General features: G+C 29.1%; 2 protein-coding genes across 2 annotated transcripts in view; one reads left to right on the top strand and one right to left on the bottom strand.

Moving 5' to 3' along the window:
• Positions 1-3,731: 3,731 nt before the first annotated feature.
• The window catches only part of LOC111675868 (delta-1-pyrroline-5-carboxylate synthase), a 46,666-nt gene continuing 25,139 nt past the window's right edge, over positions 3,732-25,258 (top strand). The window contains exons 1-4 of the mRNA XM_023436723.2: positions 3,732-4,096; positions 22,264-22,434; positions 24,506-24,649; positions 24,971-25,078. Of these exons, the coding sequence (XP_023292491.2) occupies positions 3,992-4,096; positions 22,264-22,434; positions 24,506-24,649; positions 24,971-25,078 (528 nt within the window). The 5' untranslated portion in view covers positions 3,732-3,991. The remainder of the gene's footprint in view (positions 4,097-22,263; positions 22,435-24,505; positions 24,650-24,970; positions 25,079-25,258) is intronic.
• LOC111675870 (succinate dehydrogenase [ubiquinone] flavoprotein subunit, mitochondrial-like) lies at positions 6,456-8,866 on the bottom strand. The gene is made up of 2 exons (XM_023436725.2): positions 6,842-8,866; positions 6,456-6,638 (listed from the first exon to the last, which is right to left on the bottom strand). Exon 1 carries the CDS (start codon positions 8,796-8,798, stop codon positions 6,846-6,848), a length of 1,953 nt encoding a protein of 650 aa, XP_023292493.2. The 5' UTR covers positions 8,799-8,866; the 3' UTR covers positions 6,456-6,638; positions 6,842-6,845.

The raw sequence follows: 25,258 nt of genomic DNA on the forward strand, positions 1-25,258 counted from the left end.
CCTACCAACATTTTTAAGGATAGGGCCATATTTTGTCCTACTCCCCTTTGAACCCTCTTAAAAAAATCTCTTTTTTTGCCAAAAAAAAGTAAAAATATTCCGAAATTAAGTTAAAAAAACAAACCAAATGCTTTATTTATTTAAATATTAATAATCCCCATTTTTAACATATATACTGACTGGTGTAGGGTATCATATGGTCGGCTACTCCCGACTATACAGTCATACTTGTTTTCGATTGTAATTGTGCAGGAGGATTGCAAAAGAGCAAAACCACGATTATGACGATTTTTTGGAATATTAGATTAGTATCAAACTGGTTCTAAAGAACGCAATTGGGTCCAAGTGTACCAGTATAAATCTAGAACTAATGGTACTAGTAATTTTACAAACACACTCAATGTTGATTTGAGCATTATAATGGTATAGAAAAGTTTACAGTTCGGAACTAGTACTGGTAATTTTGGTACTGCAGAGAAACTAAAAAAAGGAGAAAATATGTTCCTTTTTATACTATTGTAGGTTGCATTTTCTATTCAGAACCGTTGCGGCAACTGCTAACTTTATCATATTAGCTAATTTTTTTGCATGACATTGTTTACACTTACAGCGCATAAAACAATTCTTTTTTAAGGAGGGGGCATGCACAAATTTGCATCTTCATTTTTCACTCTAAATTTACATTTGTATATCAAACAAGTAGGAAAGTATAGTCGGACATGGCCGACCGTATAATACCCTACACCATGAGTATATTTTTAACATTTTTATTTTTTATAAAGAAACTTTTATGTTGAATATTACCATAAATCCAAAATATTTAAGCAATTTATTGATAAAAAAAACTAAAATTTCTAAATGAGGCTTTATATAGGTAAAATATGGGCCGATCCTCGGTAAATTTGGGAAAAGGATATATTTTTAAATAACAGTTAGTTTTGTTGAGTTTCATTGCGATACAAATGGTTACAAGTCAATTTTAGTCGTTTAAGACATTTTTTGAAGGGGGGTTTGTATGGGGGTTAGGCTCAAAAAAGGGGCAATCCTTACGAAAATCTGCAGTGTCATTTATACTTATATAAAACTTGTTTGTGCCAATTTTTAGAGAGATAGCAGAATATTTGACGTAATTATGTCATAAAAAGTTCAAATCGGGAGGTACGGTTGTATGGAGGCTAGGTGAAATAATGGACCGATGTCAACATGCTTGGTCCAAATTTCATCAAATTATCTTGAAAATTGCAGCCAGCCAGCCGGACAGACGGGCGGACGGACATGTCTTAATCGACTCAAAAAATGCATACAAATATATTATTTATTTACTTATTGATAAGAATATGTGATGTTTATAATAGCGCTAGAAAGCTGTAAAATGTAAGGCCAAAATTATGTGCTTGGTGTTATGGTAAATATGACACTAACACAATAATTATAAATAAACATGATAATAAAGATTTTCTTTTGCCGGCAATATATTAATGAAAAATTGGACATAATAGATAAATCTGTGTCCTAAAAGTTTTCTTTAAATCTGAGATAAAAAATAAAATGAGACAATTTAAGCGGTGTCAACAAATAAATCCTATATTTTTGTGAAAAAAGTATTTAATTAAACACAAAAGTCTCTAAATTTAAAACACCGATAAGAACTATTGCAAGTAGCATGAGTATAAGTATAGCATATATTATCATAATTTAATTATTTTTTGATTTCTGAGTGAATGGAATCATTGAATTGATGTTCCAATTACATATGAAGTAGACATTGATGTCACAAGAGAGAGAATTATTGGAGATAGAATTCTCACTGTGTCTCGTAACTTAACTGTGTGCGTTGATAGATTTTTATAAAATTAATGTTTACCAAGTAAGAGCGGGTTTTTGAGTTGGCAATCAAATGACAATTAATAATAAGATTAGTTAATTTAAAAATACATTTAATCTGATGTTTATCCCTTTTGATGTTTTTGCACTGAAAATAATCCATGCTCAACTTTACGAAGCTTCTATTTTCGTAATATTTACAAAAATGTCGTGTATAATACGAAATATTATTTAATAAAACCCTTTTCTATTTTTACGAAAGTACGAAAACCTTTCGTAATATTTTTTTCTTAAATTTTAGCGAAATTAAACATATTAATTAATTATGATTAAATAAAACTACAACATTTTTATAAAATTTAAGAAAAAGTATAATATTATTCTCGAATTATTTTCATAAAAAAATTAAAATTCGTGTAGAGAATAATTTTGAACTAAAATTAGAAAATTTATTTTAAAATGAGCAAAAATGTTTGAATAAATTAATATTTCGTAAATTTTACCATATTTATTCAAAATTCCCTTTTTTCAATTTATGTAAATAAATTTTTTGAAGAATATTTTGCATTATACTAAAATATTTCGAACAATTTCGTATATTTTACGAAAGAATTTCGTGGTGCAAAACTACGAACGATTCGTACAATGTACGACATTTTTCGTATATATTAGGCATGGATTTTTTTTCAGTGTCCACATAATTTATACTACTCGATAAATCAAATATTTTAATGTTTATTTAAATAAAAATTGTATTATTTTTTTTTTGCATCAGCTGTTTACACTTTTACATTTCTCGCACAAGTTTAAACCACCTCTATTGGATGCTTAAACTAGCAAAAAAAATTAGCTGATTGACTATTTAAAAACAACTTTCGAAGATTAATTTTAATTTAATCCCTAATCTTTCACCTAATGATTGGCCCTAAGAGTGTTTTATTCGACTATGCCGAATGTTATATACCCACCATCAAATCGTCTACAGTCAATGATATTTTTATGAGATTTTGGCTTGTAAGAAACTTAACTCTGTGTATCGCATTTCATAGCTATATTCGCATTTTTAAGTAAGTATGTGCCTTATGTGGAGGTAGAGTATTTTTGGCTCATATGGAACTTATTTATATGGGGCTATGGGAAAACGTGGACAGATATTGCTCATTTGCAATACCAAACAAATCTTTAAGGAATATTTGTGAACTAGACTACGGGAACACTATACAGACTCTGGGACTGGAACTCTGAAATATTTTCATTGTTATTTAGAGGCTTAAAACGAAAATAGATCCAAATATCTTGGGAGCGATATCATTCTGGATACAACGTCCCTTACAAACATTGTATTTCTTCCAGTATATATCCTTTCATCAAACATCTATTGCATCAGTTTGTCCCTGTATAATTCATTTTCGACATATTTCCGTCTGCGAATTTAAATAAAATTGTTATCATTTAGAATATTAATATAATTTTAAAAAAATTCCACAAAACTAAGCGCCGGTTTAATAAATCCGTTTCATTCGGACACAAGTGATCGTGTACTACGTATAAAGCGTTTCGAGTACGCAGAATAATAAAAATATTGTGTTGTTTTATAAAAAAAACTATTTGTTTAATGTTTGTAATTGATAACGAGCTGTCTTTCTAATTTAATAACAACAAAATAATCACTTGCATTTCACATGTACACAAAAATACTTAAATGTATTTCTTGTTGTATCTTTTAAATTATATTACGAACAATAACAAAATTTCAAGACAATAAACTTAAACTCATACAAACATTTACATATTTATAATATGACGATGTGCATGTACATATGTACTTTGAAATTGTCATTATCAGTAAAATGATGAGCTCTCTACATTTTACACCAGTCGCCTTAGTGCTGGACAGCGGCGCTTTAGTTTTAAATGATTTGTTAAACTGTTCAGTTTCAACTGAATAGATTTAAAAAGTGATGTGCGGAAAAAATCGTTGAAAAGCCATAATAGAAAAGAAAATCCTTTTAAAAGAAAATTCAGTGTAATTCTAATCTATTTCTTTGTGTTTGCTGAATGTTTCCTTTACTTTCTAAATTGATTTTTTCGTTCAATTTATTAAACGTTAAACAACTTGTGTTGCCTTTCATAACAATAGGAACGATTTAAAGTAATATTTGACAAAATGAATGTAATATTGAGAAAAAGTTTACAAATATCTAATGCTATAAAAACATCTTATTCAACAAATATTTGGAGAGCAGCCAGTATACAACCACCACGACAACCTGTAAGAAATGTTGCTTAGTGATAAGAAATAAAATTAAACAAAGAAATTGAAAAATATATAGATATTTTTTACTGCACAAACTGTTATTTTATGTCATCTGTATAACATCCTTCATCCTACAATAATTAAATTTTTTAAAATATTAAAGGAACAATTATGATCTAAAATAACTAAGTTTTTAACAAGTTTCGTTAGCCCTAAATTTTGAAATGTTGAAATTTGACAAACCTGCCTCAATAATGTGAGTTTAATTTGAAAAGGCTCCTTAATAACTAAGACAGGGGGTCGGCAAATTACGGTCACGAGCCAAATGCGGATCTTTGGATGTGGAGCTGTGGCTCTTTAGTTTCATACACACATTTTATTTATTTTATAAAAAAATATGTACATATATATTTTAAAATCTATCCGTTTCAATAAACGAGCGCTGTATTAAAACTAACAGAACAATATACACAACTTTGTAACTTTGCCTAATCGTTCTGTACATGAGCAAAACAGAAACAAATACTTTTTGAGCGAGAAGGAAAGAAAGCAATACAATTAGCTTTTCGCTTAAGATTTTGGATCCTATAAAGCTTTTTTGTATTGATTTTCATCAATATACTTGTATTTTAGCCTGTTGTATGTCGTAACATCGTTTGTGAAAGTGGACTCTATATGTGGTGTAGGGTCAATTCTGAATCCATACTTATTGAATTTAGTACAGATATTTGTGTTCTTATAAACTTGTTTATGACGAATTTTACCATTGTGCTGGTATTATTAAGCATGTTTTGAGCTTTAAAGTCATTTCCTTAAGAGGATTTTATATGGGGGTATGGCCAACAATGATATTATTAGATCAGTTATGAGCGTTAGAGTTATGTTCTAAAGCCAATTATGATCCGATCCTCTTTAAATTTAGTCAAGAGATCTTGTTCTTATAAAACTTATTTGTGTCGAATTTCGTTGCTTGCTGCTACTGTTAAGCCAATTATGATCGTTAGAGCAATTTTCGAATGACCCATACAAATGCAAAAAATATTTATAGTGAAAAAAATTATAAGAATGATTACTTGCAGAATTTTCTTGTAGATAATTAAACAAAAAATGTTTTTTAAGTGAACACTTGAAGTATTTGTAACGTTTCAATAAACAAACATTTTGTGTTTTTTTTTAAACCCATGTTTTATTAACAGCAAATAATGACCCTTCCGACTTAAAAGTTTGCGACCCTTGCCTTCAGAAAATGCATTGTTATGTGCAATATTAAATTTGAAGTTGGGTTCGAGTTAAATTCCATCTAAGTGATTAATACTAATGATATAATACATTTATATGGTTTGAAATGTTCGAATATATGGAAGTTGGTTTCGAGTTAAATTCCATTCCATGAATAAAAAAGATATACATTTATATGGTCCCAAGTCCATTTAACTTTGCTATCAACATTGAAAAACATTAATTGAATCTACAATCGGGAGATTTGTGATAGGCCAATATTTAAATTAAGTGGGTGACAACAAAATACAGAACATCGTATAGAACAAAGAACAATGAATAAGATAATTATATGAACTTGAGTTCATGTTCGGATTGACGTCATAAATATTAATAAATGAAAATGTATTTAATATTAAGCGGTAAATTGTTATAAAAATTGATGTTAAATTTTATCTTGGTTCCGATTTATTTAAGATAATTATTAACGAAAACAAATTTTCGAAAAGTGGATTTATATGAAATAATCCCCGATAAATTTTTTTGATTAAATTTATATTTACATAACATTTGTTGGTGCTGAAATTTTCTGCAATATTAGTTGTTCAATTCACAATCGATGTTGTAGCGTTGTATGCGTTGTATGTCAGCAGCTGCTACAATAGTCATAACAATGTTGTTGGTATTTTCTATGCAAAAGTTCTATACAACTCTTACGACAAATTTTCATATGTTTTTCGAATGTCGTAAGAAAATTCAGTGTTGTTAATTGTTTATTTCAGCAAATAAATAAAAAAATCAATCGATTTTGGCATAAAAAACGATAAAGTGGTAACACAGAAATTACAAACAAACAGCTGTTTACCAAAACAAAACAAAAATTTCATTAAAAACTGTTTATTTATTAGTTTAAAATGTGGAATAATAAAAATAATATAATTTTAAATAAAAAGAAATTAATTTAGTTTATTTTGCTCGTTTAATTAGTTTAATATTATATGGTTTTTTCTACTTTTGACATTGTTTTGATTGTTTTTTCATTGTGAACATAAACTTATGACTTGCTACAAAAATCTCTTCACAATCGCTGTTACTACACTTTAGTATATACAATATACAACTTGATTGTGAATTAAACAAGTATATTTAAAAAAATATATAAGTTCAAACGCCCTTTTTGGGGGTTTCTAATGGACCGATTTTAACTATTTGCAATAGTCTTCATCTTTGGGCCTGTACATGTTGTTCGCAGGATGAAAATTACTCTGAGTCGATGGGTATTTGGGTATAGGACCAGTATTTTTGTAGATTACAAACATCAGCGCAAAGTCATAGTACACTATAGTAATGTAGGGAATAAAAACCGTTCTATTATATCGGTTTAAATTGTAAAATTGTTTAATTTTCATTGATCTTATTTAGAAAATGTCAAATTTAAGAACAATTTATTAAGTTTACAACAAAAATAATAACAAGGAATATAAATAAATTATTAAACATAAGTAACTGCAAAAGGCAACTTGAAAAGATAGATATATTTACGTATTTAATAGGTTCTAGGTGCAGGTGGTAATGCTTCAACCGAATCATCTAGAACTTCATCGATAACAGGTCTATATTTGATGGTGGTTTGGCCACTGCTCTCACACCAAATTAGCAAATGTTTACGCCAGTGTTGATCCAAGGGTTTCTTCGTTTGACCTTTAAGATCTTTCGTATAATCGTATTCATCAATACGAAGTTTAAAATCTTCACGGGAATGAGCACCTCTTGATTCTTTGCGATGTTCCATAGATGTGACAGTTGCTATGGCATTAGTTAGTAGATTTTGTAATTCTAATGTCTCCATTAAATCTGTATTCCAAATCATACTTTTATCCACGACTTTAACATTATTAAATTCCTTATAGGTTTCTTGTATTAGATTGCAACCTTCTATTAAAAGTTTACCTTCGCGAAAAACTGCTGCATGTTTAGTCATGATTTTTTGCATTTTCGTACGTATCGTGGCTGGTGGTATAGTGCCTTTACTGTGGCGCAATTTGTCTAGTTTAGCAATTGAATATTCGCCTGTTGTTTGCTTTAATGGTGGCAGTGGTTCACCGGGTTTATTACCCTCTGCAATAGCATCTGCACACGCTTTGCCAAAGACCAGCAAATCTAATAGTGAATTGGCACCTAGCCGGTTAGCTCCATGCACCGAAGCACAAGAACATTCACCACAAGCATACAATCCCGGTATTATGATGTCTTTACCGTTGTCATCAATACTAATTACTTGACCCTTAAAGTTAGTGGGAATACCACCCATATTATAATGTACGGTTGGTAATACTGGAACAGGATCTTTCAAAACATCTACATTAGCAAATATTTTCGCAGTAACTACTATACCGGGGAGTCGTTTCAGAATAACATCTTGTGGTAAATGGTGTAGCTGCAAGTGAACATGATCTTTTTCTGGACCACATCCATTACCGTTCAATACCTCAAGTGTCATAGCCCGTGCTACTACATCGCGCGAAGCTAAATCTTTTGCTTTGGGAGCATAACGTTCCATGAAACGTTCTCCTTTAGAATTAAGAAAAAATCCACCTTCACCTCTCACGCCTTCCGTAATAAGACAACCTGCTCCATATATACCAGTGGGGTGAAATTGTACAAACTCCATGTCTTGAAGTGGTAAACCTTTGCGGGCTATCATTGCCGTACCATCTCCAGTACAAGTATGGCCATCAGTTGTCGAAAAATATGTGCGACCACTGCCACCCGTAGCAATTACTGTATTCGGGGCACGAAACCGATATATTAAACCATTTTCTAGATTCCAGGCAATAATCCCACAGCACTTGCAATTTTCGAATAGCAAATCCAATGCGAAACATTCTACAAAATATTGGCAATCAAATGACAGAGATTGGCCATATAGTGTATGAATTAGGGCATGGCCAGTTCTGTCGCTAACAGCGCATGCTCTATGTGCCATACCACCTTTACCGTACTTAAGGGTTTGCCCACCAAAAGCACGTTGATAAATTTTACCATCAGCAGTGCGAGAGAAAGGCATTCCCCAATTTTCTAGCTCTAAAACAGCTTTAGGTGCAGCTCTACACATATAATGAATAGCATCCTGATCACCCAACCAATCGGACCCTTTAACTGTATCGTAAAAATGATACCTCCAATCATCTTCTTCCATATTTCCTAAAGCCGCATTAATTCCACCTTGCGCAGCCACTGTATGTGAACGTGTAGGAAAGAGTTTAGTTACAACAGCTGTTTTAAAACCATCCTTTGCTAATCCTAAAGCTGCCCTTAAACCAGCTCCACCTGCACCAACAACAATAGCATCAAAGCTATAATCAACCATTGGATAGTCTTTCCACAAATCTTTCGTTTTAACATCTTCTTTGTCTGTGCCACCGGATTTTATAGCAAAAAGGCGCCTTTGTGATCGAGCAATAGACAGAAAAACTGAAGCTTTTTTAGTGAAATGCATTTTATTTTAGTTTGAAAATTATTTCTTTTAGAAAATTAAACAAAACTCGAAATGTAAATAAAATTTTATAAATTACTGACGTTTCACAACATATATCTTTTAACCTAGACATTTGTAGATATTTAATAATTAAAGGGGTCTGTAGTTAAAGTAACAATTTTGAATATAAGATACACTTAACAGTCCCATTCTAAGCAGTTATTTTTTACTAACGTACACTAATGTAGAAAATGAAGAATCGGTGGCTTAATACATTAAAATGTATGAATAAACTATAAACTATAAACTATATGAACAAGTAAAGTTGTGTGCCATCAGGTGTCCTTTTATTTTAATTTATTAAAACTGTCCTGGCATTTTTGTTAAATAAAATTGCATATCCCTTTATTATTATTATTTTTTCTTAAATCACATTACGAGAAACTGGTCGTATAATAAAAAACTGAAAGTACCATTAAATTCTTTACGCCTCTTGAGCGTTAAATGTTTTCTTCTTTCGTTATTTTTTGAGCACAAAAAGAAATGTCGTGGTAAAACAGCAGTTTACTAAAAGTGAATGCATTTGTGTCTTGCAGTTGATGTGTATAAAAATAGACAAATAAAAATGAAAAATTTTTGTATATAAAAAATACTCATTTGCTACAAGATTGTCATAATTCAAAAATATTAAATATCAAAAATACATTCCCATAATCTTTTTAAATTCCGCTTTATTTTTTACAAATTGTTCGAAAAGCTAAAATTTTGTAAGCGCTCTATTGCCGATCTTGTCAAAATATCTCGTTGCATAAAACGATATAATTAAAATTCCAAAGTCAAAAGTATTATATTAGTGCAAAAACCTATAATTTAAAGTTATTACTATTTTGCTATAATTGAAACGTTAGTATCTACAATAGATGCATGTATGGTAAATATGGTAAAAAACAGACATTTTAAAAGGACCCTATGTGCCTTTCCTTTCATTTATTTTTAAAACTTTCAATTCAAATATTCTCTTAAAAGTAATAGTCATTTTACATATATACCGACATACCAAATATCCTCCATGGACTTTCAACTTAAAACTATTTACATAATAATTATTACTCTAAATAAATATTACATTTAATGTATTCAATCTTATATAATTCCTTTAAAAATGGCTTTCACAATATCGAGAAAAATACAGAATTTAATATTTTTTATTGTTTTGCTTTGGGAGTACCTTTAATGTTTTTTCTTTTGCCAATTAATTTGCAAAATAAAAATCATTTAGGTTCTTTTTTAAAGAAACCGCTGTTCGAATAAAAGAAACAGTTCTCATAAGAACCTTATTTTCATCTACGTTTTGCATTTTTTATTTGCTAAGAAAATATAACACTTTTATCTTTTTTTATTTTTTTTATTCAAGTGATAAGCAAATCAATTTCCTAAAAATTTTACTTTATTTTCGAAGGATTATTTTTTTTCTTCATACATAAAGAGAGTCCCACTATAATGCAAAAAAATAGTTTTGTGACCCAAATTACTTAAAAAAATTAAAATTATTTTCCCACGATAAGCTTAAAATTTATATATTTTCACCATCATTTTAGAAAAACTTAATATATTTTTTTGACAAATTGTAGTGAGATCAGGATTTATAATCAATAACAGGGAATTGAGGACCGATTTTTATTTTTCCTACAAAAAAGTTGTCCGTGGGACGTCCTAATACATTCATAATAGTTAAGTAACCAAATTTTGATTCTATTACTACGTGGGTAACTGTGGTGAACACAGTTTACTTGAGTTATTATGAAAGAGTTTTCCAAAAGAGAGATATTTATGTAATATGATAGGTAAGATACTAAATTTGAAAAAAGCCTGAGCATATCTCTCTCCACGTTTTATTCGTTATTTGGATAACTCTTTTTTATAATTTAATATTAAATGTTGAAGACTGAATAACTTGGGAACTAGTTACCTGATTTTAACAAATGATGTTTCGTTCGACATGTCTTCGATTACTCGTTTCTGAAATTTCATTAAAATTACATAAGTTCATAAGTCATTGAAGAGAATCAAATTTACGGCTTTTTAGTTTCAGAAAAATTTTGTCTCAAAATAATTATATAATATTTCACAGTATTTTTACTACTAGAAGTTGAACAGAAAAAAAAGTATTTTCGACCTACCCTACTGTAAATACAATTGCAATCTCTTTGATAAACTTTTATATTTTGTACTTATATAAATGTACTTTCATGTTATACTTTATAACTATTTTATAACCTTAAGGAAATCTTTAAAAAGTGCATATGTACATGTCTGTATATGTTTGAATTATGTACATATAATGCTTTTTGTTTATATTTGCAAAAAGATACGAATATTGAATTCTTATTCTACATCATCATTGTATATTTTTGTTTAAAAGAAGAGGAATTATTGAAATTGGTAAAACAACAATTGGCTAAGCGCAAATATTCATAATTATTATATTTAGTGACAAATATCTGATTTGATGAAGCACCTTTTAACTCTTTCACTCACATAACTAAACCGCTGGATCAGTTTTAATGAAAAATGGATAAAAGGATATCGCAGTATATTATCCTTTTGAGAATGTAGCGACATCAAATTCTAAAAAACAACATATTTTTCATTGGAAATAACCATTTACTGTAGCTGTAAACTCAAAATAGCGCTCTAAATCGAAAAAATTAAAAAAACGTAGGAACACCGAGGACTGATCGATCGACCGTTATCTAAACCTCCGGTTATCGATTGACCGGTAGATTCTGCCTGTTAAAATAATGCTTATATGTCAATTTAACGTTAGTATAAAAACTAACCAGACATTAAGATAATGGGGGCAAGAGTCATAGCCATTAAAACAAGTAACAATTTCTACACTTCCGCTCACTTAAATAGGTTCACTGTTTTGATTACATTCAAATTATTTTTTTGCAAAACTAATGGTCTAATTACTAATATTAAAATTTTAAATAATAACATGATGTCTTAGGTATTTTTAATAATTTTTTTCTAACATACTACGTTTTTTGTCAGTTTACTGCTAGTAGTGAGTAAAATCCATTCATATTCTAATGTCTGTGAATATAGACAATACCGCAACCTATTAACAAATAGGTTGCGGTAAGGCATTAACTAAAGAATAAAATGACAAAATTCAAGCGTTTTTGGAAACTGTCCAAAATCACAGGAATGTGGCAAAAAAATGGGCAAATTCAGAATGTTATTCGCAATTGTATAAGAAAATAGTTCGAATATTAAGAAAGCATAAATGGAACTACATATAGAGTCAAAACAAAAGCGGACAGAAGAGATTTCATAAAATTTACCTCCAAGTCAAGTGATTCTTTAGCAAAAATTAGAGAAAAAGTGGATGTTACAGCAAGCCTAGCTACAGTAAAACGAATTGTAGGAAGGGCCAAGGCTTTAGAAATATTAAAAAATTAATAAAAGCAACTTCAGTTGCCACTCATAAAGAGAAATCCTCTTCAGTTTGCACGTGAACACATGGTTATAAAAAGCTATATAAATATCTTGTTTTTTTTTAGATAAAAAAATTAGGATATGGGTTTTAGTGGGGAGCAATTTCGTATTATGAAACATGTGGGCTTAAATTTCTTTCATCTAGTAAGAATTGTAGTAACTGTAATGTTTTTTAAATTTTTTTTTAAAGTGCTGTAAAAGGGTGGATTTGAAAAAGGTTTCGGATATTCTTGCACGTAATGTGCATAGGTCGGGCAGATAGTGTGACATAAACGAAACCTAAATTAAAGGAACTAAAAAGGCTTGCACCGAAATTTCCTTGCCATTACTTAAGAATCTTTATAAGTCTTTATCATCTCGAATTTTCGGAGTTATATCGAGTAACGGCGGATATGTTCCTTAGTAAATCTTTTCTAAAACCTGGTAAAAATGTTTATAAAATAAAAAAGTTTCATGAAAAATGCAATTTGTGGTTGTTATTGTCAATTAAAGATGACGAACCTATTCAAATGAGCCAAAAAAAATATTTTTCAAAAATGTAGTCTTTTAGAAAAAAAAAGACTACATTTTTTGCAAAATATTAATTTGAATGTAAACAAAACAGTGAACCTATTTAAGTGAGCGGGAGTGTATTCTTATAATTACTTATCGCTTACCTACAATGATAAAATATCGAAATATATGTGTGCATATAAATTTTATTTTTATTTGTTACTCACACCTTTTACTCGAGATGTTTTTTTACAAAACAAACTTCTTATCAAAAACAAAATGTTATGAGTACTCATATTCAGGCAATGAGTACAAAGAAAACATATTTGGTGGTATGATAGGCAAGAAGCGAAAGTAGCAATCTCCAGTTCGATAGTTTCGGAAGTATTTAGAAAGCAATTGTATTTGTAAAGATACTTATAATTTAATATTCAATATAAATAAATGAGACATAATAGAAGTTAGTATTGCTATTTTGACTTTTTGTATTAAATATACATATATACAAAAATATAAAACATTTGTTCTCATTTAGTTGTTTTTAATTTAACGCTTATCTTACCATACAATAACACTGATAATTGCACTGAAAACTTTTTTAACAACTAAACCAAAACAAGTAAGAACATATAGTTGGGCATGGCTGACGATATGACACCCTACAGCAAATATGTTAAATGACAAGTACCACGTCCCCATATTCCTAATGCGCCCATATTTTTCTCAAATATTGACTTTTTATTTTTATATCGTAGTTTATCGCAAAAATATAAAAAACTATAGCTTTTAGAGTTTTTCAAATTTACATAATTTGGTATTGGCTAGCAATATTAGGCATGGTATGTGCCACATCCACTATCACTAGTTCTGCCTTTTATCCCAAAATTTCCATATATCTGTCAAAGTTATCAGTGCTGTCAAGGTGATTCTGAGCAGACAAGTATACTTTAAGGTTAATGTAGAATCAATATTATTGGGTGTTACAAACATCAGCACAAACTCATAATACCGTCCACACTATAGTTGTGTAGGGTATAATAATGCTAATAATAATAAAAAATCAGAAAAGCAAACAATAGGGATGCCAAAATGATTTTTTTTATAAAAATAATGCATTAAATATCAACATTTGGTATTGACACGAAATGGTTATTACTAAAGAAATTTCTGAAGTATGCGTAATTATGAAATTCATATGTTTGTAAAAAGTGTTGAAGTTGCAGAATTGCAATAATATGAGTAATACTTTCTTAAGATTAGTTTACTCAATGTATCATTTTGAACATTGACCTTGTTTTAGCTACATAACAATGAGGACCATCCTAATATAGACACGTCAGAAAATACCCTGCCAGAAATTTTGTAGTCGACTACTAGAAAAATTTACTTCTAGTTAACTTTTACAAACTGATTATAAGCTAACTACAATGTAATGGAAAAATGTGGTATTTGGCAGCGTAAATAACTCATTTTTGAAAACTACTGCAAATAAGGCGATAGATTTTGTCAGACACGAAGTAATTCATTAAATGGTCAATTCCAATTACTTGTAATGTGTACTTTAAGTTTTTCCAATTACTATTATTGTATAGCGTATTTTACCAATAACCAGTTACAATTACATGTAATTGTAATTGAATTATAATTTCTTCAAATGTAATTGAAATAATCTGTGATAGAACGGATATTAAATAAACTGATCATCGCCCATTCAAAACTTTTTAAACATATGTAATTTTTTTATAAACTTTTAAAAGTTTCACACTTGAAACTATAAAAGCGTATTCTCTTAATTTCGCTGTAAAACATAATGATTTCTGAATTACAAACGAATGACTGTCATCTTGAATTTTTATCGAGTATTTATCAAAAACAGCTGTTTGTTTTCATTGGTTGGATACAAATAAAAAAATAAAATTAAAAAGAAATGCAAAAAAATAGGAAATATATAACTTAATTTGTTAAAATAATGTAACAAACATATTTTTTTATCATACACAAACACTAATATTCCAAAAAATTACAAAATAATGAAAAAAAAAAACAAGTATGAATGTATAGTCGGGCGTAGCCGACCATATGATACCCTACACCAGTCAGTATGTATGTTAAAAATGGGGATTATTTAAAAAAAATAAAGCATTTGGTTTGTTTTTTTTTAAATTTATTTCGGAATATTTTTACTTTTTTGGCAAAAAAGGACTCAAAGGGGAGTACGGCAAAATATGGCCCTATCCTTAAAAATGTTGGTAAGGGGAGTTAAGCCTTTTTCAATATTATTTATGTAGAATTTAAAAGTGTTATTAGTGTTTGCAAGTGAATTTTGACCTTTAAGTCATTTTCTATAGGGGAGTTTGTAAGTGGAATAGGGTCAAATGAAGCCCTATCTTTACAAAAATCGGTAGTGTCATTTAAAGTTCTATAAACTCATCATTTAAATTAATTATAATTAATTATAAGCCAAAAGGCCCTATTTGGGGGGTACGGTTGTATGGGGGCTAGTCAAATTAATGGACCGATTTTAACCATTTTCAATAGGCTTTATCCTTGGGCCAAAAGAAGCGTATGTGCCAAATTTCATCCAATTATCTTGAAAATTGCGACCTGTACCTTGTACATAAGGTTTACATGGATAGCCAGCCAGACGGACGGACATAGCTTAATTGACTCAGAAAATGATTCTAAGCCGATTGGTATACTTTAAGGTGGGTATAGGACGAATATTTTTGAATGTTACAAACATCAGCACAAACCCAATATACCCTTCCCACTAATGTGGTGTAGGGTATTAAAACAACATAGCGATAAACTGTCAAAACGAATAACGAATGTGTCGTAGAAACGGGTTAATTCAGATGCAGAATGAAGTAATTCAACTGTTCATGGAAACATGGTATAAGATGAATATTTCTTGATGCTACACACGGAACTTATAAACCTAAGTGTCAACTACAAATTGACAAAAATTTAAATTATAATGAATATAATGAATGAGTTAGTAGAGTTGCTGGCAGGGTATATATACATGAGAATACATGAGAATGTTCGTGTTTGTTTTCCCGTCAAAACAAACACAACATTTTCTGACCATACACGGATGAAGTGACACAAACGGTTTGTATTGAGATAACAAAAAAAAAAAAACAAGTCAAGTGTTATGATAGAACAAATAATATAACAATAAAAAACAAAATTTGTTAGTGCAGTCAACCAAGATTAAGCAGGGCATGTTTATATTAATACTATGTATGTATATCTTGTCAGTGGCATACAAAACAAAAGCTAACATTTGGTTACACATTAGGGAAGTATAAGAAATTTGTTCTTACGACTACATCCCAGGAACAATGCGTCAAATAATGGTTTTCAGATACAAAGTTAACGTTGTTTTCTTTTTTATAAAATACAAATCTTAACACGCAATTAAATAAAATATGCAAAAAAACAACAAAGTCGAAATTAAAGTACTTCTATAGTACATCCATAAGTATACATAATTGAAATACCTGGAAAGTTACACTATTATTCTGAAAGGTGGATCAGAGTAGAACAAGAACCTGTTTTTGAAAATCCGGTATTTATACCTTTTGATCACATAGTTGATTCTCAGCCGATATTTAATTTCTCAACTGATTTTGATGTTAAAATTACCTGGAGAAATACATGTGCATTACATGGGCAAACATATTATTAATTAGTGTTGCACCCTTTTTTAAGTTTGGAGATGTTTTTTCAAAGTATTTTATATAGGAATTGATCTTGATCTTTTTGTTGGTCTATTAATATTTTCTAAATATCCAATGACGAAGATTGTTTGGTAATGGAAGTGAACTACGGAATAGAGTAAAGCCACTTTATCATGGATTTTGATGAAATTTCTAATTTTAGATATTTATGTATATTTAGACATCTCAAACTGTCTAGTCCCCAAATGGGAGTTGATAACGTTTAAAATGTTTACATATAATTATTAAATAAATAATTTAAATTATTAAATATAAAATCTCATTAAATCTCATCGAAATATTTTAAAAAATAAAATCACCCAATATAAAAATATTTTAGGAGCAGATCTACTATATATGAATATTAGTGTTTAATTGTAGAGTTGATTTTCAATGTGTTGGTTAATGAAAACGGTATTCTCTATCACTCAATTGTGTGTGAGCTGATTAAGAACATTTTGTTTTTAAAGTATTTGCTTTTTAGAACAAATCGGCTTTTGTTTTTTTCCTTGATTTATTTTTGCATGTTGTATTAAATAGATTAATTTTCAAGTACAACTTAATTGAATATTGCAAAACATACATTTTTAAATCCCAGCAAAAACTTTCACTACAAGGTAATGAGCATGGTTATGTGATTAGAGGCAAGTACTTACCACATCTATACGTAAACATTTTCTATATTTTCAAGCAGAAGCCTATTAATGAATTATAAACGTTTTATATGATAGATAGGGCGTTATTAAAGTACTTCTATGTAATATAATTATGTAGTATTAATTGAAAATATAGTAATACGTAAGTGGTTAAATTATAATTCGTTATTAAGTTTTTGCTGGGATATTTACAATATTTATGGAATTTTTTTTCTTTAATTAAAGTATTAGTATTATAAAGACTGCTTAAGACAAACTTGTCTTGGGTTAATTGTAGTATTTTGTTAACTAATTTTCTCGTTGAAATAAAAATCATAAAAAATGCAACCTAATTAATAAGATTTAATTAGTTTGCAGGTAAACAAGTCGTATTTTTACATTATAAAAATTATTTTAACATCCAAAATATCTCCAAATTTCAGGAGTTATGTCTAGCCAACAATTCTAAGACGATTGATATGTTATATATTACAATAAATTAATAACAACTACATTAGTAGCAATTCTGTATTATTTTTTTATTCCATTGTCATAAACAACGACTAATTTCCAATCAGTTGTTATATTATAAACGTTATAGGTTTTGTTCGTAAATTTAGTACCACATGTCGTATACGCGTTACCATAAGAAATCATTGATTATCATTCGACACATTGTACACACACAAGAATAAAATTCTGATTTATTTCATCAAAAATAAATTCGAAAGAAGTTGTTGACTTTTTTCTCATCAATTACTTACGAATATATTTTTTCTATAATAAAACGACGTACACAAGTTTTCAATAGTATTTATATTGTACTATAAATAACAACATATATCACAAGTATTATTTGTTAGATTTATTAATATGTATTCGTTGCCCCTTTTAGTGAATTTCAATCCATTGATTTTTGAATTGGGTTTTTATAATTTGTCACCATAACAAATCAATTGAAATTTATTTATCAAAGGAATTCATACAAATGTTATATAATGCATATGCAAAAAGTTAAGAAAATATATGTTATACAGTTACCAATTATAATATGTAATATAATGGATGAGCATTTATAGATTCAAACATTTTTCTTTGGATTCTCATGTTAAATTTTAGACAATATTTTTTAATATTAATAAATTTATATACTAGTCCATGTAGGACGGATGAAATAATTTAATTGGAAATGGATATGTATATATGGATATTTTTGTATCTTTTAGGAAAATTTAAATTTATCTAAGATTTATAAACAAATTTCATTTCATCGTACTTCCTGCAATACTGGCCGTAACACTTAATTTTACATATTTAATAATTATGTAATAAATCATGTCATAATTTAAAAGTTTTTATTACACTTGCACAAAAAGCGATTATAAATTATAAACAAAAATGATTTTGATAAGAACTTAATACTAAATGAATGGTACTTTAATGGTTTTTCATCATTAATGTGTTTTAATTATCTAAAGCATAATTCAAACTCTAATATTCGTTTATTCCACATTAACCCTCTTAGTTAGTGTTTCTTTACAAAGCACTTAAGTGTGGCATTGCGATATTTAAATAACCTTCAGGCATTTATTATTTTGTTGTCTGTCTATCTGTCTGCAATAATCATAAATTTTATTATGAATTATTTTCAATTCAAATTTAATAGCCATAGATAAACACAGTCTATGTTTTCATAAAATAAATTAAAATTATTTACATTTTTTATTATAAATTGTATTTTAATAGCTGGCTATTGTTATTAGACAATGTTTATTTGTGTTACAAATTAATTTAAAAAATGTATTAGACTAAAAACATATAATCATGATTAAAAATAATATTTTTATTATTAACCAAAAACGTTTCAAAATTTATATGTTTACTAGTGAATATTGTTTTGAAAGCACTCAATTATATACTTTTTAAAGAGATCAAGTCAATTGCAGTAAATTTAATTAAAATGTTAAAATTTGTATTTGTATGTATGCTTGTATGTATTTATGGTTTAATTTTTAAAAAATAATTTAATAATATTTTATAGGTCAACATTTGCTTTATAAACGTTAAATAAATTTACAAATTTACTGTAAAAATCAATAAAATAAATTGTATATGAGTGTAACGAATTTTATATAATCAACATTAAATATGTCTCGTAATGCAGATTTATGGACTTGTAATCCGTTAGTTCAAAAATTTTAGCATTTAGTAGATAGACTTAAACTCATACAAAACTTATTGATGCCGAATATCATAAGTATATGTATAAAATAGTATTTTTACGTGCTTTAAACTATTTTCAAACAAGTAAGAAATTATAGTCGGGCGAGGCCGACCATATTTAAGTTTTCATAATTAAGCATTTAAATATGTTGAATTGTAGGTTAGAAAGGGGATCATACGCCTTAGGGACACATCTGCCAATAGCGAATAACTGAGTAATCGATCTTATCGCATTATCAAATTTTGTTTTCGTATACAGATTATCTATTATCCCTGAAAATTTAAAACATTAACTTTACATATGGTGGGAGGCAGACTTTTTTTCATAGGGCTGTGAAAAAAATCTTAAAAAAAGTAGGGTATGGTCCTCCTTCCTCAGATATGCTTAAGCTATTTATTGTTGGATACTATTGTGGACATATAAGTCTAATTTTAAAGGGGGCTTTTATAGGGGCTAGGATAGAACTTGGTTTTGCAGCTTTTTGTCTAGATACGAGTATATACTGAATAATGGACCGATGTTAATCATTTTCGTTTCGTTTCTTGTACCACATGTGCTAAATTCCGTTGAATTATCTCAAAAATTGCAAGGTTGTATGGGGCTAGGTTCAGTTCAGTTGTATAAGGGCTAGTTGAAATAACTGATCGATGTTACCCATTTTCAATTCCAAATTTCATTGAATTATCTTCTTATGATAAATCGACCCAGAAAATGCTTGGTGCATTTTATGGTAGGTATATGACAAATATTATAGTGCGTTACAATTATCAGCACAAAGGAAATATATCCTTTCCACTAAAGTGCTGTAGAGTGTATTAAAAGGATCCAAAATGCTGACCAATTTTATTTATATTTTGCAGACGATTTTTTAAATAATTTATAACTGATTCAATGTTATCTTTGTCTCTGCAATTTCTCTGATTTAGCATGTGTATATAAAAATAGCCATGTTTGACAAACTTTATTGTCATTCATTTACTTTTTGCAAAACATATTATGGACCCATAAAAGTGAGAAATAAATCAGTAGTTGCTAAACAGCTAGTCCGGCTCATGAACCCAATGTTCCGAAGTCTGTAAGTTAGGATACTTCTGGTATATAAAGTAATATTTTTTGTTTGTGTTCCAATTGAAAAAAATACTATATCAGTCAAGAACTGTCGTAATTGGAGGGGGCAAAGTTAGTTATACAGGGTTTTTATATCCTACACCACTATAGTGGGGAGGGTATTATGCGTTTGTGCTGTTGTTTGTAACATCCAAATATATTGGTTCTATACCTTACCTTAAAGTATACCAATCGGCTCTGAATCACTTTCTGAGTCGATTTAGCTATGTCAGTCTGTCTGTGTGTCTATGTATACCTTGTGCGCACGCTACAGGTCGTAATTTTCAAGATAATTTTATGAAATTTGGCACATACTCTTCTCTTGATTCAAGGACGAACGCTATGTTTGAAATCGGTCCATTATTTCGCCTAGCCCCCATACAACCGTACCCCCCGAATCGGGACTTTAGGCTGATAATTACGTTAAATGTTCTATTATGTCAACAAAATCTGCAAAGCTTAGTTTTTTTAACGATAAATGACACTACTAATTTTTATAGTGATTGGGCCTCATTTGACCCTAACCCCATACAAACTCCCCTTTAGAAAATGTCTTGAAGGTCAAAATTCACTTATAAATTCTAATAAAACGATTAAAATCTACATAAATAACTTTAAGGTATACGTGAATTCCTCTATCAATATTTATAAGGATAGGTCTATATTTACCCTTACTCCCCTATAAGCCCTCTTGTAGTAAATCTCTTTTCTTTGTCAATAATACGTAAAAATATTACACAATCGGTTAAAGAACAAATTAAATGCTTAATTTTTTAAAATTATTCATTTTTTAACAAACTAGTGTAGGGTATCATATAGTGGACAATGTCCGACTATACATTCATACTTGTTTTTAATTAATGTGACTTTTCACCTATTCATCCTAGCAAAAATTATACAAAGGCCTTTAGATAGCTATTTATTCAAGCTTACTTAATTATATTGAACATTTTTTTCGATTAAACGTTTGTTGTTAATTAACAAAAATAAAAAAATTGGGAAAATAGGGAGCTATTTGTAAATTTTTACTCCAAACACAACAACAGTTATAGTTTAGTTTTAATTAAATTTGTGTTTGTGAAACGCAAAAAGATTTTACTTAAATATTCTTTGCAATTACGTGATTGTTACTGTTGCCCAAAATCTTTTAATCCTCAGCTTTGCTATTAGAAACTTTTCATTATTCAAGGTAATAAATATGCGTTAAACCATTGTCATTATGTTTTTCCTTTTTCTTTTTTTTAAATTTTAATACACATTTTAAATATTTGCTCTAGTACGGATTTATTTTTGTGGTTCTTTTAAAGTGTTTCTGTTCATGAGTCCAGGTGTTAGAGTGTGTAAATGTTGGTCGTTGTTTCCACTCAACTTAACCACACAGTCATTAAAATGAAGTGAAATACAGCATTAAAAACCATTTTACAATGTAAATATTATATTTATGTATGTATGTATGTATGTATGTATGTATGTATGTATGTATGTATGTATGTATGTATGTATGTATGTATGTATGTATGAATGTATATTGGCATGGTTGCTCTTCTTAGCCACAGATGAAAATTCGTTTCATAGAATGGTTGCTTTGTCATGTCCATTTTAAGCTCAAATATATACATACGTACAGAATATTAAAGCAAAATATAAAATAGATTTAAAATACTTGATATTTATAACTTCATCCATAGGAATATCTACCATTATGAACAAGTACTTATGATTATTCCATTAAATTAAGCTATAATAAATGTGTATTTGTTTGTTTTATTTTTTCATAATTTGTTTATGTTTTCTTCCAGATTACGCCACCTGAAAAACGTCTCAGTTTAGAACGCAAACAAGCCACATTCTCTGAGAGAAGTCAGTTGAAATATGCTCGCCGTTTGGTTGTGAAGCTGGGCAGTGCCGTTATCACACGAGAAGATAATCATGGCCTTGCCCTTGGTCGTCTGGCCTCCATTGTTGAGCAGGTTAGTTGTAGTAGTAGAATGTTATCGTTTATACGCAGCAATATGTTTGCACTAGATGTAATCGCCAGAGTGAGACAAATTTATGAAGTGTATTTAAGAATTCATTAGGTGTTTTATTTTTATTGCTTGTCGGTAATTTAACATAATTATCTATGCAATTATTTTTGTTAGTAGCAAAAAGAAGCTGTGTTTAGAAAACTTTTTTATTCATTAATAACGACTTTTCGTTCTTGTTATTATAACAAAAAGTATTGTTTTGGTGTTCGTAGAATTTATATTCGTTCATTGAAAGTGAACAGGGTAAAACTTAAAAACAAGTAAGAAAGTAAAAGTAAATTTAACTCTGACCTAAAAAATTAACACTCAAAACCAGAGAAATAATAAAAATCAAATTTTTGTTCAACTAATTTGTTAACATAATCAAGAAACGGAAGGTCATTTTTAAATTAAGTTACAGTAGATTCACAATAAATAAATAAGATATGTAGGCATATAGCCAAACACTGTTTTACATGATCTTTGATAACGTAGTATGCAACTAGTGAAGTGAAGGAGTGAAATACTTTACTTCTCCACAAGGTCGCATTGTATTGCCGGTAAGTGAATTAGTGAAAAAAGAAACAACATAAATAGAATATTGAATTCACACCTAATTGGACAAATTAAAGAATATATTTGAACTCTTGACAGATGAGTTATATCATAAAAGTAAGTGGACGTTAAAGTATGGTGATGAATTGTTCTAATGACCTGACAATTAGTCAGAATATGAGGCAAAGTTATTATAGGGAAGATTCACGCGATTTGCAAGATTTTTAAATTTGCAGTGATCGAGACAGAATATATAGCAAGTTTTGTTTGCATCAATACAAGGCCACTCTATGGTGCTGTCCGACGAGTGTAGAGTATACACCACGGATTTAATGACAGCTTGAGTATCAGTATATAGTCTAGTTCTCTATACTATCGAATATCTGACAATATATTAGTTAATTGGTTGCTCTTTTTATTTAGTTTCTACATTGCATTACTCACAGGACTTCAAATATATGCAATACCGGAAATTACTTTTAAAAGATTGTTTGAAAGGAGTTCTACAATCTTTGCATGACGAAAGTTTCACTTGTCGGTAAACTTCCAGACAACTGACAAAAAAATTCAGCGGTAGTCAGTTAAATAAAAAAATCAACGACTTATTGAATGTTTTTCTCAGTTATGAGATGCATGGATGATCCCATAACTTTTACTAGAGGCTTTCTGTTTGAGTTTTTTTTTCAATTACAAGTTACAAGAAGATAACCGCATAATCATTTAAAATTAAATGGCCTTAGTATATTGTGAATGTATATTCGTACATTAGATTAAAGCGTTATAAATTTTCCATTAAAAAGAGGAAACGAAAATTATGAAATCATGTATTCGTCAGAACAAAATACAAGTTTAATTTTCCCAGGATTCTCACTATGGCCATAATTTAATATGCATGAGTTTATGATCTTGAGAGCTATTTTTGGCCTTTGAGTTGAAGTCTCAAGGTGAATAGTTACCAGATACCGGTACAGCCATAACGTTAACATAAACAAAAGTTTGTACACTTTGATAAAATGGCAGCCTGTGAGACCTAACCTTTCCTAAAAAATATGGTTGATTATATATAACTTTAACACTTTAAATGTTTGGTTGTTGTTTTTTATAAGGAGAGATCTAGGTCCTACAATAAAAAAAATGTTATCATAATTTTATTTTATTTAAAGTTGTCACTTGTTTATGAGATAAAGTGCTTATTAGATATAGGCAATCTATGGAGTTCAATTTAATAGTACGATGTACAAATAGTAAAAAAGGGGAATGTTATTACCATTAAATGTTAACTAAATTTTAAAAATGTTACCAAAATCGATGAACATGATTTTAAAACAAAAGATGATTTTTGTTCATACTAAACGTATTATTATTTAGCACAAAATTACAATGTTTACGTTAATTACTTTTACTAACCATGTTTATAGAACCAAAAAAACAAAAAAATAAATTTTATCTAATCACAATATAAATATAACTATTTTCACAGGTGGCAGAATGTCATTTAGAAGGTCGTGAAGTAATGATGGTTACCAGCGGTGCAGTGGCATTCGGTAAGCAAAAGCTGGCACAGGAATTGCTAATGTCATTATCGATGAGGGAGACACTTTCGCCTAAGGATCATTCGAAAGCGGTAATAGAAAACACAAAAGCATTCTCATGTAATATTAGATTGGTTCATATTTTAAAACACATTTTCAAAAGGACAAAAAATGTATTTAACGTTTTCAATAAGTACCTATTAAGACTTAAAAAAGCTGAAAGTGAAAAATAGAACAATTATGAATTAAGTTGAGAATTTTCTTTTTTTACTCAGAAATTTATTGAACATGTAAAATTGTAAGGTGGTCTAATGTACATATGTTTACGATATCACCGTCACATGCATACATACTAATATACCAATTTAAGGGTATGAACGAAAACATAAATAAATCAATTTTAATATTCATAGGAAGATGGATTTCTATTGGATCCGAGAGCAGCAGCTGCTGTAGGACAATCTGGTCTAATGTCATTGTATGATGCAATGTTTGCACAGTATGGCGTTAAAATAGCACAGGTAATAAAACAAAATACTTAAAGGGATGGATACAAAAACATGAATGTCAAATACAATATTCAATAACAACACTATTCAATTATTCAATATTTGTTGCGTTTACTTTTTTATGTTTTATAGTATCTTATACATTGATGATGTCGTTGTTACGTTATTTATTTGTCATCTTTTATCGTTCTT

Source organism: Lucilia cuprina, chromosome 5, assembly GCF_022045245.1.
Source record: "Lucilia cuprina isolate Lc7/37 chromosome 5, ASM2204524v1, whole genome shotgun sequence".
Classification (NCBI taxonomy): Eukaryota; Metazoa; Arthropoda; class Insecta; order Diptera; family Calliphoridae; genus Lucilia; species Lucilia cuprina.